The sequence below is a fragment of the Sinohyriopsis cumingii genome, chromosome 4, assembly GCF_028554795.1.
Source record: "Sinohyriopsis cumingii isolate HCF-2022 chromosome 4, ASM2855479v2, whole genome shotgun sequence".
NCBI classification, from domain to species: domain Eukaryota; kingdom Metazoa; phylum Mollusca; class Bivalvia; order Unionida; family Unionidae; genus Sinohyriopsis; species Sinohyriopsis cumingii.
The window spans coordinates 102,581,218-102,596,811 of NC_142964.1; the positions used below are offsets into that span (position 1 = coordinate 102,581,218).

The 15,594-nt window shown below is 36.4% G+C and overlaps 1 protein-coding gene across 1 annotated transcript in view; it reads left to right on the forward strand.

Annotated features, from left to right (window-relative positions):
- Positions 1-1,752: 1,752 nt before the first annotated feature.
- LOC149801800 (chondroitin sulfate synthase 1-like) overlaps positions 1,753-15,594 on the forward strand; it is a 90,583-nt gene continuing 76,741 nt past the window's right edge. The window contains exon 1 of the mRNA XM_089956146.1: positions 1,753-3,042. Within this exon, the coding sequence (XP_089812272.1) occupies positions 2,191-3,042 (852 nt within the window). The 5' untranslated portion in view covers positions 1,753-2,190. The remainder of the gene's footprint in view (positions 3,043-15,594) is intronic.

Consider the following 15,594-nt stretch of genomic DNA (forward strand, 5'->3'; position numbering starts at 1 on the left):
GAGAGAGAGAGTTAATAAACGCGTAAGAACGATCAGCGGAAAATGCTCTTTCTTTTAGCGTAAAAATATCTTAACTCTCTCCTTCTCTCGCGATTTCGATGGATATATAATGGCATCGATGGTAACTGGCGGAGATGCTTGTAATCCTTTGCACAGTCTGTGATAAATGCTAGCATAAACTGAAATATGAAAGGATAAATAAGAAATACACTTGAATAGTGCATGATAAATACAGACAAATATACCAACAATAAACAATCCTATACGAAATTTAAATCGGCTCTTTTTATAAGCAGTTACAAGGTTGTTTTTTTTTAAATGTTGCAGTTGTAAGTGCATGATGCGCAATGCAAAACATTTTCTTCAGTCCCAGTCGGCTCACATCAGAGCAGTGATATCACAAAGTCGAATTTTCTCAGCCACTATTGGGGAAAATATGTATAAAACACGTCAAATGGCAGTATGTGACAGAGTATTTACATTTTCTGGTATAAAGAAGAAAAGGTGCATAAAGCGTGCAAAGTGGCGTTAAAAAGGTGCTTAAAGCGTGCAAAGTGGCGTTAAAAAGGTCCGTAAAACGCGTAAAGTGGCGTTATGAAGGTCCATAAAACATGAGTGAATAATGAAATTGTATTAGACACAAAGGCGCAAAGGTGCATACAATGCATAAAGTGTGGCGATATTGCAGGGTAAGTCCCAGTCTAATTAAAATCAGATCTCTTCTGTCCTACGTGATTGTAATCAGATTGGGTAAGTATTGAAATGCTTTAAAAAAATTGATATATTCTAAAGGTGCTATTATTCAATTTTAAACTTGTAATTAACAAGTTTAAAAGCAGTGAGGAAAATGATATTATATTATAACCGAGTCAGCTAAGGAAAAATAAAGTGTGCACACACTCATAAAAAAACGAATGACGGATAACGGTTTTTCTTTCTAGTCTGCATGAGTTAAGAGGCGCCATTTTACTATTTATGACATATTTTATATATTTAAAAAAAATCAATGACAGGTTGAACATTGTGTATTTTAGTACCAGGTAAGGGGATGGGGTGTCAGAAAAAATTGTCATATTAGAATTAATATTTTATATCAAGAATGATAAGGAATTTATGATTGCGAATATGTCATATCATAAATTGAACTTCATAGCTTTCAATTCTATTTTGACACCGTAAAATCGAAATTATAAAAACATAATCTACGATAGATGATAACATAAGATTCGTTGATATTTAAAACTCGAATTGATGGTATAATACAATTATTTTAAATATAATCTAACGAATATCTTATATCCAAAATTAATAAATAACTTGTAAAACGGCGCTTTATGACGGCCTGCTTCATTCTTTCTTGTTCTGCTGAAGAACAACATAACAGAACACCTTCGAACAACTTTCCAAACGATGAAGTAGCTAACCCATGCATACAACACGAATGCGAACGAAAGCATTTAGATTTTAGCAAACTATTTTGATTTAATTTAATTTGAAGCAGAGGTATTTTGATGCCCATGCACGTTGCATACACTAACATGACATTACTTGCCAGAGGGAAATTTCTCGTTATCACCGGTTTTCATTACCCTTAATAGTAGTGACGTCATATTTGACCGTTGACATTAGCCTGGTACCCTGGCCTCCCATGATGCTCCACAGAGCATCATAGGACGCCAAGGTACCAGGCTATGCTGAATTAACCAATCGGAGTATCCCCTGCTTTTCTTCTCTTGTAAGATTTGACAGAAAAGGCCGAGGTTGCTCTGATTGGACACGCACTTGATTGATTTTTTATTTCAGTGGGTACAAATGTATACTTCATTCATGTTTTACTACCAGTTGTAGTAGATATAGTCACGTGTACTTCAATTAATAATTACTCACGAGGAATCAATGAAGTGTCCGCAAGTGAAGGAAATACTACTACAAAGATATATTGTACTAAACAGGACATTCATTTCTGATGAGGGAGTGAACTTGAGATTTCGTCATCGTTCAATATTTAAGAACATTTCACATCGCAAGATATCTACGGTGCAGTTTAAATGAACCTGATATTATAAAGAATGAACGAGATTGCAGACTTTGTAATGTTATCCTGGTAAAATTATTTTTTGTTGGTATGGCTGAAGGTTACTTCGGATGCATCAGTACTGACAAGTGAATGGCAATGCGAGTTGGTTTATTATGGCCAAAAGTAAATATAGACTACACAAAAACTTTGTGACTGGAACGATATTTGGTCTTTGCTTTGGGATTTTTGTGTCTACTTGGTGTCGAAATGCATTCATTCCTTGTGCACAATCATTCACTCGTTCAAAATGTTGCTTGGCTGTCAATGTAAATATTGAATTTGATCAGGATGAAAGACAGAACATTGATAATGCTAACAATACACTGGCACCTAGTTTGTCTAACTCTAAAAAGACCACCCGAAAATCTTCCGGTGTTATAATAGAAGAAGCTGAAGAAAAAGGTTTCCTTTTTGTTGGAATTATGACTGCAAAGAAATATGTAGATTCCCGAGTTGTGTCGGCCTACAGGACTTGGGTTAAAACAATTAATGGTAAGGTTGTATTCTTTTCAAGTGAAGGGTCAAATTCTTCATTTAATATACCAGTGATAAGTTTACCAGGAGTCGATGACTCTTATCCACCACAGAAAAAATCATTCATGATGTTAAAGTACATGTATGAACATTATATTGAAAAGTATGAATGGTTTGTTCGAGCCGATGATGATGTTTTTATCAAGGGAGATAAACTTGAGACATTTTTGCGATCAGTAAACAGCTCAGTCCCACACTTTATAGGTCAGGCTGGTGTTGGGACTAAGGAAGAATATGGACAGTTAAACCTTGGTGATAGTGACAATTATTGTATGGGAGGAACTGGTATTGTCTTCAGCAGAGAAACTTTAAGAAGAATTTCTCCACATCTGCAGACATGCTTGAAAAATTTATATACAACCCATGAAGATGTTGAAGTGGGTCGCTGTGTTCATCTGTATGCTAATGCTCATTGCACTTGGGCATTTGAGGTGAGTAACTTGTTATTAGTTTGAAGAGCTGACATTTATATCAGAAAGAACTAAAAATATAAATAACAAGTCACACAGGAGAGAAAACCAGTTGCCATTTATTTGTTCTCTACATGCAATGGTTGTATTCTCAAGATGTCTTGGTCAGGGTCTTTTGCCATACACTTGTGGGGTATATTGCCAATACAGAATAGTCCAAAATTTCTTGTTAATAATTATCCCCTCTTTCTTTTGTGCTCTTACACCTCTCTCTATCTCTCTTCTAACTTAGATGCAACTTTCCAGTCAATAATTATCCTCTCTCTCTCTCTCTCTCTCAGCTGAAATCAATGGGTATTACGCATAGGATTTCATATACCTGTTCACTTATTGACCACCAAGTTGTTCTTCACCTACACTTGTATTATTCTGAGATTACTGGCTCTGGTGGAGAACAAATGTAAAGTGGCAATTTTAGATGGCTTGCAACTTGTTAACTCACTGATGTTGTTAGACTTTACTACCCAGGAAGTAAAATTCCTCTTGTATTGAAATCCTGCATCAAATATTTTGAGACACAGTTTGTAAGCAGTCCCTCGTGGAATCGACTATCAGTCCAGCAGCACTTGAAATCTGATGCAATTGAATTACACTGATTGTTCTATGCCATGACCAGTTATGTCAGAAAATATTAAAAAAATTGGTAGAGAACAACTTGCATGCTAGGTAAAGTTTGGAAGAACTTCTAATGCACACCAAAACTATGTGCAAATGGCCTAATTTTTAATGTTTACTGTACATTTAATATAATTAGTAGTCAGTGCACTATTTAACACTACACTGGGGCCCTGAGTGGCTTAGTGGTCTAAAGCGCTCACCGTTACGGATCACTGCCATCTTACCTCTGTCTGCGTGGGTTCGAGTCGCATGTTCGGTCAATGTGGGTATGTGAGAAAGCTTGCCAGTAGCTTCTCGTGGGTCGGTGGTTCTTTCCGGGGTTTTCCCGGGTTCTCCCTCCACCATTTATACTGGCTGCCATGTATAGCCTATCTTGTGCTGAAAAATGGTGTTAAACGCTACAACAACAACACTACACTTTTAAATTATATCAAATTTACACTGCTCTCACAAACTAAATTAATTGTAACCTACTTTTCAGTATTTCCACAGTTTTATAAGAATAACTTTATACCTATGAACACACAGGTAACTATCCTGGTGCTGAGAGTTTTTAATGAAACAAGGTCCAGATGATGTTCTGGTTGTATTTTGAATATCAGAGGAAAATTACACATTGTTACTTGCATTAGGGATGTTTTAAAGTTTCATTAATAGCATGTAATGGGTACTGAATGTGGGTCACTTCAACATGTTTGTTTATCATCTTGGCATATGATCGTGTCATCATGCAGGGGCCGATGTGTTAGTGGGTAAGAATTAATAAGCATTAAACTCAAGCATTTTGAGATTCGCCTATTGTGATACCCTCCATGTATTTGTCCCACTTATCCATAACTCTATTTTCAATGGTCAGTAGAAATTCACCAAAACTTTGTATATTGGTTTTTATACTCTATGTATGTCAGGGGGATATTGTTGTTGGATCTCTAACCTGAGGTGAAAAGGTCACTTGAAAGAAAAAGATTACAGGGTACAGGGTCTTTTTCATGTATTTTAATTTTACTAAACTTGTACGGTCAGGTCAAGAATGCAAACATTACTCCTATATAACCTTCAACCTTCTTTGTGAGGGACCAAACCATTATATGGAAGACAGGTTTTTTTTGAGGGGGGAGCTTAGGATTGTTTAACAACAAAATTTTAGCCGACCAATGGCTTGAGAACAATGTCTTTGCTCTGCAGTTTACAATGAAAGAAATATGACAGGCACAGCTACCCCCTACCCCCAAGAAAAGTTAAATTGTCAGCCCCCAATGGAGCTAGGGTGCCAGAGTGCCATTGAGGGCACTTGACTTTACTGATCATTGACATCTGACCTCTGTCTGCATTGGGTTTGAATCTAAGGCTCAGACAGCTTGCATGTATGAGAAAGCTTGAAAATAGCTTACTGCAGGTAAGTGGATTTTTGTGTATTCCTGGGTTCTTTCTGCACCAAATATTCTGGCCACCATGTGTAACCTATTATGTGCACAATAGATTAATGGCATTAAATTCAGAGCAACAACTAAAGCAGCTAGACATTTTGTGAAGTACTTGTTGCATGACAGCCTTTTTCTGGCCATACTTTTCTGATTACATAACTGCTCTTGTCCATCCATCTTTTGACCACTTCAGTGGCCTAAGTGGTTAGTGCATCTGCCTCATATGCAGGAGGTTGTGGGTTCAAACCATGGCCAAGTCAAACAAAAGACTTGTAAAAATAGTACTAGTAGAGCTGCCTCGCTTGGCACTCAGGATTGAAGGGTTTGTGTTAGGACCGGTCCTTCTGGTGTCAGGAAAATGGGACTGGGTGGGACATCATGCTACATGTCCATGGCTTGATGCCACAGTGCTAGACATCACTATAAACTGCCACGCTGCATATATCAGAGCGATATGACTGGAAAGTTTTTAAAGCTACATTAAAAATCCAAATCACACACAGAAGTCTTTCCATTAGTGTCTCAGTGCATCCAGCCCCTAGTAAACTATACTTGCAACCTGAACTCATCTACACAGTCTCTAAGTTCCCAAAGAAGGATAGCCCAGTGCTTAGTGCCTGTATAAACCAATAATGGCCCCATCTTCCTCTGGGTCCTCTGTGCCCAAGGGGTCCATTCATTGCTTTATATGGTACAGAAAATGTAAGCAGAGATGATATTTTTGCATAGGGTAAATGAATGTCAAAAAAGCATTTGCACTTGTAAGACCAGTATGTGAGTAGACTGCTCCGGTAGCCTAGTGATTAGAGAATCTGCCTCAAATGTGGCAGGTCATGGGTTCGAACTCTGACAGAGTCATACCAGAGACTTATAAAAATGGTATTTGCAGCTGCCTCATTAGGCACTCAGCATTAATAGGTTAGTGAAAAGGACTGGTGAGCCTGGTGTCAGGATAATGTGACTGGGTGGGACATCCTGCTACATGTCTGCGGCATGATATGATGCCCCAGTGCTAGACATCACTATAAACTGCCACACTGTAGACATCTTAGTGATATAACTGAAAAAATTGTTAAAGTTATGTTAAAAATAAACACACACACACACACACACACACACACACACCAGTATGTGAGTACACATATTTTGAGCAACAGGACATTATGCTATTTCACAAGTGTGAATAATATAGACTAATGAATAGTCACATTATCATAGGTACTGTGGACTTTACTTGTTACATGAATTCTTTCTACACAGGCTTAAAGAGGATCATTGGATTTAGAATTAGTGTAATGTGTAACCAGGTTAAGCAGATGAAAATGAAGGCTTAAAATCATTGAGTAGGTCAGAAGTCAAAGGATATTACAAGAGTAAGTGTGGATCATCTCAAGTTACCACACAGGATACATACATGTATACTTTTATATTTTAAAAAGGATTAAAGACAACACTACATCATTGTCAGAACAACTATACAGTTAATGTTTGTTTTTAAATGATGTCAGGTTACCATTTTGCATTGGGATGTGTCTTGTAATTATGTTTCAGGTGTGAAGACATTAGACATTTCAACAGTGCATATATATATATATATATATATATATGATCTGACTTTGTCTTTTAGGGATTTTGCTCCATGAGGCCCATATCTCTGTTGTGTTTTTTTTTTGTTTGTTCGGGTGTTGGTACTAATTGACATACTACCAAGATTTATTGGCTTGTCAAAACACATTACTTACTTGATCACATGATAGTCTAGTACATATGATAAAGTTAATTAATCATCTGTATAATCAAGCCATTCAGGAATTGTCATGAGTACATTCATTGTTCTTGTATATGTCAGGTGGTTGTGCAGAAATTATAATTTGGGGGGTGGGGTTATTGGGGAAACTACCCATTCTTTTGAAATTTGTTAAAAAATGTGGGAATCTCTTCAACATAGGAGGAGCTTAAAGAAGAAATAGGGTTTGAAAATACAATAAATGATTTCAGTTAATATTTTGGTGCTTTTGTAAGAAATTTGTGTTAATTTAACAGTGGTGTAACAGGAGATGGACTCTGTTTTGGGGTACATTTCTTAAGATTCCTAGTTCTATATTATTACCGTATCTTTTACTACTGCATGATTTCTAAGTCTGTAAGTGGATATAGTCTCATCAAAGATAGCTGCATCAATCGCAGGCAAGGCTGTTTTAGATGCATGGGTCCAATTACCAATTATATAATCAAAACACAGTCTGCAGTTTTAAGTGCATGTTATACATGGCTGTATACTGTTGTTTAAACACCCCAGTTTCTTGCCAGAGGTATTAACTTTTGATTGTTGAGATTTAATTAACATGTGACACATGCAGCTTGATGTAGTTTTGTGTGTACCACCTGGTATTTGTGTCGAGGTACCTTTTGGTTACTAGCTTTGCGATTATAAATGTGTCTGCATTTATAAATAATGTAGCAACATGTACTTGCATTTATATATAACTGTTGTCTTTTGTGTGTCATAAATGAAAATAGTGTCAATCAATCTGACATCTAGTATGACTGACAAGGCTGCCATCTTGTAAATCTTGTAATCGCTATTCCTCCTTAAGGGATGGTCATATTGACATGGGGTTTTCACTGAGAGACTTTTTTAATGTCTGTTTTAAGTTAATTGCAAATGGGTCTGATCTAACCTCAGACATGATCAGCATGTATTTTTCTTACTGCTTCTCCTAAATAGAGGCCATCTTGCAGTGTTTAATTGGTTCTGAATGAAAATGTGCAGATATAACAGCCAACATATCTGCATTTTTGTTTGAGTTTTGAAAATTAGACCATATTGATCCTGGTATAAATATGTTTCAGTCGCTTTTTATAATTTAACCTTGTTTGTGGATATACGTGTATCAGAAAAATACCTTGAATGATATAGTGGATTTTAAAAAAAGGAAGTTATAGTGACTTATATAAATTTTAACAATGTTGCTTAAATTATTAAGTTTTTTGAAAAATGAGAAGATGATAATTTTTCCAGTGTATAATGTTAGAGTTCTAGTTTGGTCGTACAGTGAATGCACTGATATCAGTATTCCAATCTGATTAAAATTTAGACCTCAACATATCTGACAGAAGCAGTTTCCATTCCACTTTTAGTATCCTATCAGATATAGCATTGCAAATTTGTGCTAGGTTGTGATTTGATTGGTAAACCACCTCTTATTGTTGTCCATCAGATCTCCATGTAGGTTATACCATTTTTGGGTAGGTAGGTACAAATATTTCCCACACTTTAGCAGCAGTGTCAGGTGACATGGTCTCACATGTGTTATGTGATAGCTAAAGAGCCCATAGACCATTGTTGACCATACAAGTCTTTACTAGGTAGGAAGCTGGAAATTTCAAGTGGAGAAGTACTAGTTAGGGCACATAAATCATATGGTCACACCATCTCCTCATGTGGTATAGATACCTGCAGGATGTGCAGATGTGTGTGTGTGTGTGGGGGGCACATTTGGACTGTTAGGTAGAAATTAGGTTAACTCCTCCTTCCCTAATTTGAGTTGATCAGTAGGTTACATTATATTTAATATTGTTATCTGTCATTAAGCGAATTTAAATCTGAAACTTGAAAATTTGAAGTCAGATCCATGTAATTTTGTTGATTTGTCGTACATGCCAGTATCTGGTGACAAACGATGTAAAATCCAGATAGCAACCATGTGGGATCGCAGATCGTTTAATCAGTTTAGCTGCGAGTTCAGTCTGGAGTCGACTGCTCCGGTGGCCTGGTGGTTAGAGCGTCCGCCTCGGATGCGGGAGGTCGTGGGTTCGATCCCCGGCCGAGTCATACCAAAGACTTACAAAAATGGTACTAACAGCTTCCTCGCTTGGCGCTCAGCATTAAGAGGTTAGTGTTAGGACTGGTCGGCCTGGTGTCAGGATAATATGACTGGGTGGGACATCATGCTACATGTCTGCGGCATGATGCCTCATTGCTAGACATCACTATAAACTGCCACACTTCAGACATCGTAGCGATATGACTGAAAAATTGTTAAAGCTACGTTAAAAATCCAAATCACACACACACACACACGCACACACACATACAGAGTTTGGAGTCGAGTTACGGTATTCAGTTCATAGATCGGTGATCAGGAATGAACAGGTCTTCGATTTTGCAAGGGATTATAGTATACAGTAAAAATGCAAACAATAGACACGGTGACTAAGTGAAACTATATTTTGAGTTTTTGGTGGACAGTTAATTATGCAATGTTTTTGAGTAAGCCTGTGATGAACTCCAGGGATTTTCCAGCTGTATAAATATCAGCTTGCCCCGCGAAAAGCTGACTTGAACTTGACCTTGGAAAATTAAGCGTATCGCGTACAGTAGATGAAATAAATTGTAGCGGGTTATGCAGAAGAAGAACATTAGGAACTGAACACAGCCTCTTGTCGGTAAATTAGCTCGCAGAGAGTTACTGTTTTTTTTTTTAACTCATAAACTGACTTTCAGTATATAAAAAAAATGTTTTTTTTTTGTATCCCTCTATCAATTTTGTAGACTTGCCCGCGGGCTAGCATTTTGCAAATTTGAGCTTACCCGGACCAGATTTGAGCTTGTCCTGGTAGTCTGGCAAATTGATCTGTAAATCCCTGAACTCAAATGTGCTTTGTGAGCGAATTCCCCAATGCATATATACGAATTCCTTCACGCATTGTGCGATACGACTTCAAGAACTTCATTCCCCCCTCCAATAAATTCCATATAGAGTTAAACATACTTAGCATGAAGTTATATTTTGACAATTGTTTGAGACAAATTCTCACATTCTGAAAAGCACTTCCTCGCTATAAGGCAGATCATTATAACGCGGTTTTTGTTATAAGGTGTGTACTGTCATTGATCCCATTTCATTATTCTGTATTAAAAATTATGTTTCATTCATGTCATTATAAAGCGGTATCATGATACATAACGCATTATTTTCTACGGCTTCCACGGACATTGTTGTACTGTGAGTTTTAAGGGGGAGTGCTGTATCAGGTTCACGATAAAATACAATGACCCAAAGATTGTATACTGTACTTACAAGTGTCTTGTGAACATTATAACTTTAGAGTATCAAAATATATTTATTACTAAATTTGATATGTTTGAGTTCCACAGGAATGAAATGATAATTGTACTAGGGATCCTAAAGGCATGGGAAACTGTAGCATGGGTGAGTATCGAACCTGCGATCCTTACATCATCAGATTGACACTCTACCGACTAAGCTACCGTGGTTCCTCCCAGTCGACTCCATTTAAAAAAGAGAAAGAAAAATACTAGATCCACTTAATGCACTAGCGTTAGTAAATAAATGTATAAAAAATGAGATAATGCAATTTGTTTTGATATTTCTACCACCTTATCTTTACTGCCTCAACTCACTATTATCGTTTCTGTCAGCATTTATGTGTCATAAAGAAAACTGTTTTAGCAATGCTTTAGTAAAATTCATAAAATGTTTTAATTCCTGGTTCTCGTGATAAAGAGATGCACCGTAACTATATGTTCGGGATCTTGTTCTCGTTTAACTGCTAATGTTCACTTATTATCTACCAGTGTTTGATAGAATACTTTCTTAATACACTTTCTTTTCAATATAAGAATTTCATGACATACATTTTTCATCCCCTTTAGTGACTTTGGTCATTTGTAGCACGAAAGCATACGTGCACCAAAGAAAAACAATATATTGTGTAGATTTTTTGATAATTCACTGACAAGACGTGTCCATGCAGCCAGATGGCGCCACGGGAGTCAACATTTTTAGTGACATATGACAAAAAAATTGATGAAGTGAACACAAGAATCAGTACTGTATGCTCGTTACGGTCTAGTGTACTCATTTTAAGACCGATACTGTAACACACAAGGGAATTTCATTATCCGAGCGAATCAAACCATTCCAGCGTGAGCCTGGTTTGAGCCCATATGTCCTCCATTTTAAGTTAAGGACCTGACCACAACAGTCATTGTCAAATGAAGGGTTCTCAAACGTGTCAATACTACAAACAATTTTCTTCTTATCACCATGAAACTCTAGTTTAACACTTGGATGGAGTATCTTGCTTCACATGTGTGTGACCATCAGTAAGCGCGTGCCTACGATTGGTACTTTATGCTATGCAACACGAAACAAGACCCAAATACCTTATACAAATTATTAACCTATTTCACGTTACTAAATATGTATGCATTAGAATATACAGATAATTCCTCATGAGAAGAAATTAGGGAGGGTCCATTTTTCAAAACTAATTTATGCTACCATAAAGTCACGTGTGTACTGTACAGTATGACGTCTGCTTCGAGGTATTGGCTAATTTTACTCGGAATGAGAAATATCTTCACAACTTAGACTCCCCATAATCAGGAAATTAATCACTAAAAAATAACCAAGCCATAATCAGAGACATAAATACAAAATTGTTAAAACACGCACATTCACACACACACACATTTAAAAAAATCATACCTATATATATATATATATATATATATATATATATATATATATATATATATATATATATATATATATATATAATGATTTTTTACAATAGATTTCCTAAGTGGATAGAGCGTCCGCCACGGATGCTGTAGGTCGTATGTTCGAACCCTGGCTGACTCATTCCAAAGACTTATAAAAATGATACTAACAGCTGCATCGCTTGGCGCTCAGCAATTAGGGGTTAGTGTTAGGACTGGTCGGCCTGGTGTCAGGATAATGTAACTGGGTGGGGACATCATGCTACATGTCTGCGACATGATGCTCCAGTTCTAGACATCACCATAAACTGCTGACATCGTAGTGGTATGACTCAAATTGTTAAAGCTACGTAACAATAAACACACACACACTCACACACATTTTGTTTTTAAAATAGAAGTACACGGTTATATTTCTCCTAAACCTGGAAGTGGCCACTAATAAAAATGTAGGCCAAATTTAAAGAGAAAAAAAATCAAAAAAACATTTAAGAGTCCTGGATAATAATTTGAAATTGACGGAGGCAGGGCTCTCTGGAAGCTTTGAATATGGCAAGATGACCTTTGGTTCGTTATCATCATCATCATCATCATCATCATCATCATCCTCATCAGTGTTGACTTTTCTGGCAATTCACTGTATTGTGATAGTGAAGCCACTTTTTTCGATAATAGTGATATATCACAATTCAGATATTAGCGTACTTTCGGTCTGTATTGTACCCAAGTCGATTACTCTCCCACCCCCTCACATCGCACCCTTCTCCACCCGCCGATCCATATAAGTATCACTATCTCTGCTTTGTTTCATCCAGAGGAAAACATATTTTACTAACTTAAAACACTACCAGGATTTCGCTACTAGTTTTGCACATTGTACCTTTTTATTCTTCTTTTTTCTCACACCGGCACCAGTACTGCACATAGAATCCGGTGAGCTAGGGTTAATGTGTCAAGTGTCGCGGACGAAATTATTACTTGAGTACATTTCATGAAGTTAGGTCTAATTATCGTTGGTGCCCACAAAAAATCTCATAGCAATGACATGTTTTATTAGAAGTGTTAGCACCCTACGAGAATGTCGGCGGTGTCATCCTGGGACGTGCATCCATTCTTCAGGTATGGTCGTGCTAATTATGTAACACTTCATATATATATATATATATATATATATATATATATATATATATATATATATATATATATATACAGAGTTCGTATTTTTTTTATGCCCGCCATCAGATTGGTTGATCAGCGTTCAAGATCACGCGGAATGAGAGGAGGAAAACTGTACCTGCACAAGAACTCCACGTTTATGTCAGATGCATTGACGTAACTTTGTAAATCGGTTGTATTTGCGATAATTTAATAATAAAAAAACTACCTGTTGATTTGGGTGTCAAACGTTAGAGTTACTGGCAACTAAGAAGAAAAATAAGTATCGCACGTTATCATGAGTTCGTTATCACCTCTTTTGAGGAAATTTTCTGGATGGGTTGTATCAGAGAAAACGAAGAAACCAAGTGGTAAGGCAGAGCGTGTCATTTTGTATTGCTAGGCAACGTCGGTTAGTGTCGAAGACGGTGCGTGAATTAAGCGGGTTATGTCTCTTTTGAGACCGGATTATCTGACAATCTGACAAATGAAAGTGGGTTTTGTACAAAAGACGTAACACATGGCGGCCGTATTTATGGTTCTACTGTTCATAAGTGATGGTCACAACGCCCCGGTGTATTGGATACAGTACAAGTCTCACGGCCAAATCATAAAAATATAGTTTGCTTGACCGAATAACAAAAATGAATGGGATGAATGCACGTATCAGACTTCTATCCTTTTGAGAAAGTGTCTTTTGATATCTATCTTTGAACTCGCAAGACAATACAATTGCTAAATGCAATATTTGTTTTAGTTTGGATTGCTTCTAGTAATATCCTTGCTATTTCAACGATCGATAATATTAGAATAAATTAAAATGGTTATAAATAGATTTGTTAAGAAAGTATCCTAAAAAGTATTTTTAGGTTTTACTTTCTAAGAAACGAAGAATCTATCAAGGGCCATCAAGTTCCCTTTAAACTAAAGTAACTGTAGTTCCCGAAATACCACCTTTAGAGGTACGTGCACGAGAATGATGTTTTTGAAATTTTATGTTCGTTCAGGGACAATGGTGACAGGGCTAGGATGCATAGTGCATATCATTTATTCCGGTAAGGACGAAATTACACAGATTGCTTTGAGAGTGAAGTCCTAGTATTCGAAAGAAATAAATTTTAGGAAACAAACAGTATTATATACACATAATGTGATGTACAATAGGTAAGAAAAAAATATACAGTGTTTCCTATTGCACTACTTTTAAAATTAGGGTAGGTACTCAGTTTTTATTTTTGTACCCTGAGGGGAAAAATTGTTATGGTCAGCATAGAAAAACAAGGTTAGCCGACTGGAAATATATATTTATGTTGGTCTAAGTACATTTAATATTTTGGTAAATATACATGAATAGCGAAGTTTATGTGTAGTTTTTAAGATATGGAAGTGTATGAAGTGGTTATAGTCGAGTCTGCTTATAATCAAAGAATGATGAGGTGATAATTATAAAAATTGAAAAGCGGGAATAATATATTAGTCATAATCGATAGCTTTATGACCAATTAAAGTCCCATCTTCGCTAGCCAAGGTTCCGATGTGATAAACCCGATCTACATCGAGTTATCACATCGGAACCTCGGCAGTTTTGTTCGCGTACATACTAAACTTCTAGTTATAGACCAACATATTGTATAAGGCATTCTTGAGCCAACACCTATTAATTTCTCCATATTTAAACAGCTTTTTGTCTTCAAACAAATCACTCATAAAATCTGTAATTTTTAAATTTAAAAAAAAAACTAAAACCTCATTCAGTACCAACATAGTTGCTGTAATTTATTTGGACTTAGAATTTTTTTAGTAAAATAATAACAAATATAAAAAAAGAAACTTTAAATTGAATTTCAAAATGTGATTGGCATGGTTAACACATATGATACATATAATTAAAATTAAAATTACAACAGCTCTTTCATCTTTAGGTACGCCCGTTTTATGATGGAATAATTTTTGGGACTGTCAAAACCAGGTTGTTGAATGAGGGGATTGCACATCATTTATTTTCACTGTACCATCTGTCTATTTGTACAATCACGTTGATATATCCATAATACTGATTGTTGGGCATACGGATTAATATATCTTTTTTATTTTATTCTCAAGCTTGATATATCACGTTGCCCTGTTATATTATCGGGTATTACTTTTGCCACATTCTCATGCCGACCACGATCGATGCTACAGTAAGATTTGACGGCTAAGTGACTTCTCCCAACTCAGAATAAGCAAAGTAGTGGGACAAAATAAGTGAGTGAGGAGGAATCAGCATGTTGATACAGTCGCATAAAACAAACGATTTCTATACAAAGAATATATAAATACAAAACAGATTTTGTGGTTTTAACGTCATTCTCTTGCATATAATAGGGTATACATGGCTGACAGTATTTTTGGCGAAGAAAGAAACTGGGGAAAACCCCGGAAAAAAACCCGACCTACGGGAAGCTACTGGCAGGCTTTTTCACAAATACCCACATTGATCAAACCCAGGCGGACACTGGTGAGACGTATTCGATCTGTAAAGGCGAATGCCTTAGACCACTCGGAGACCCGAGGCCCCATATAAACGAAACAAGCACTCGTTAAACTATGAAAATATTTTATAAAATGTTTTTGCTTGATGTAGCAGAATTGTTTAACTTTGCTTATGTTTAGCTCACAATCAGAATGCGAGTGAAAACTAAGAGTCCGCACTTCTTTCTTTAACAGCTTAAAATTTGAAATAACTGTTTTTATTTAGTCTGATAATTGTCTTGTAATTGAGCTACAAAAGCATTACATTCA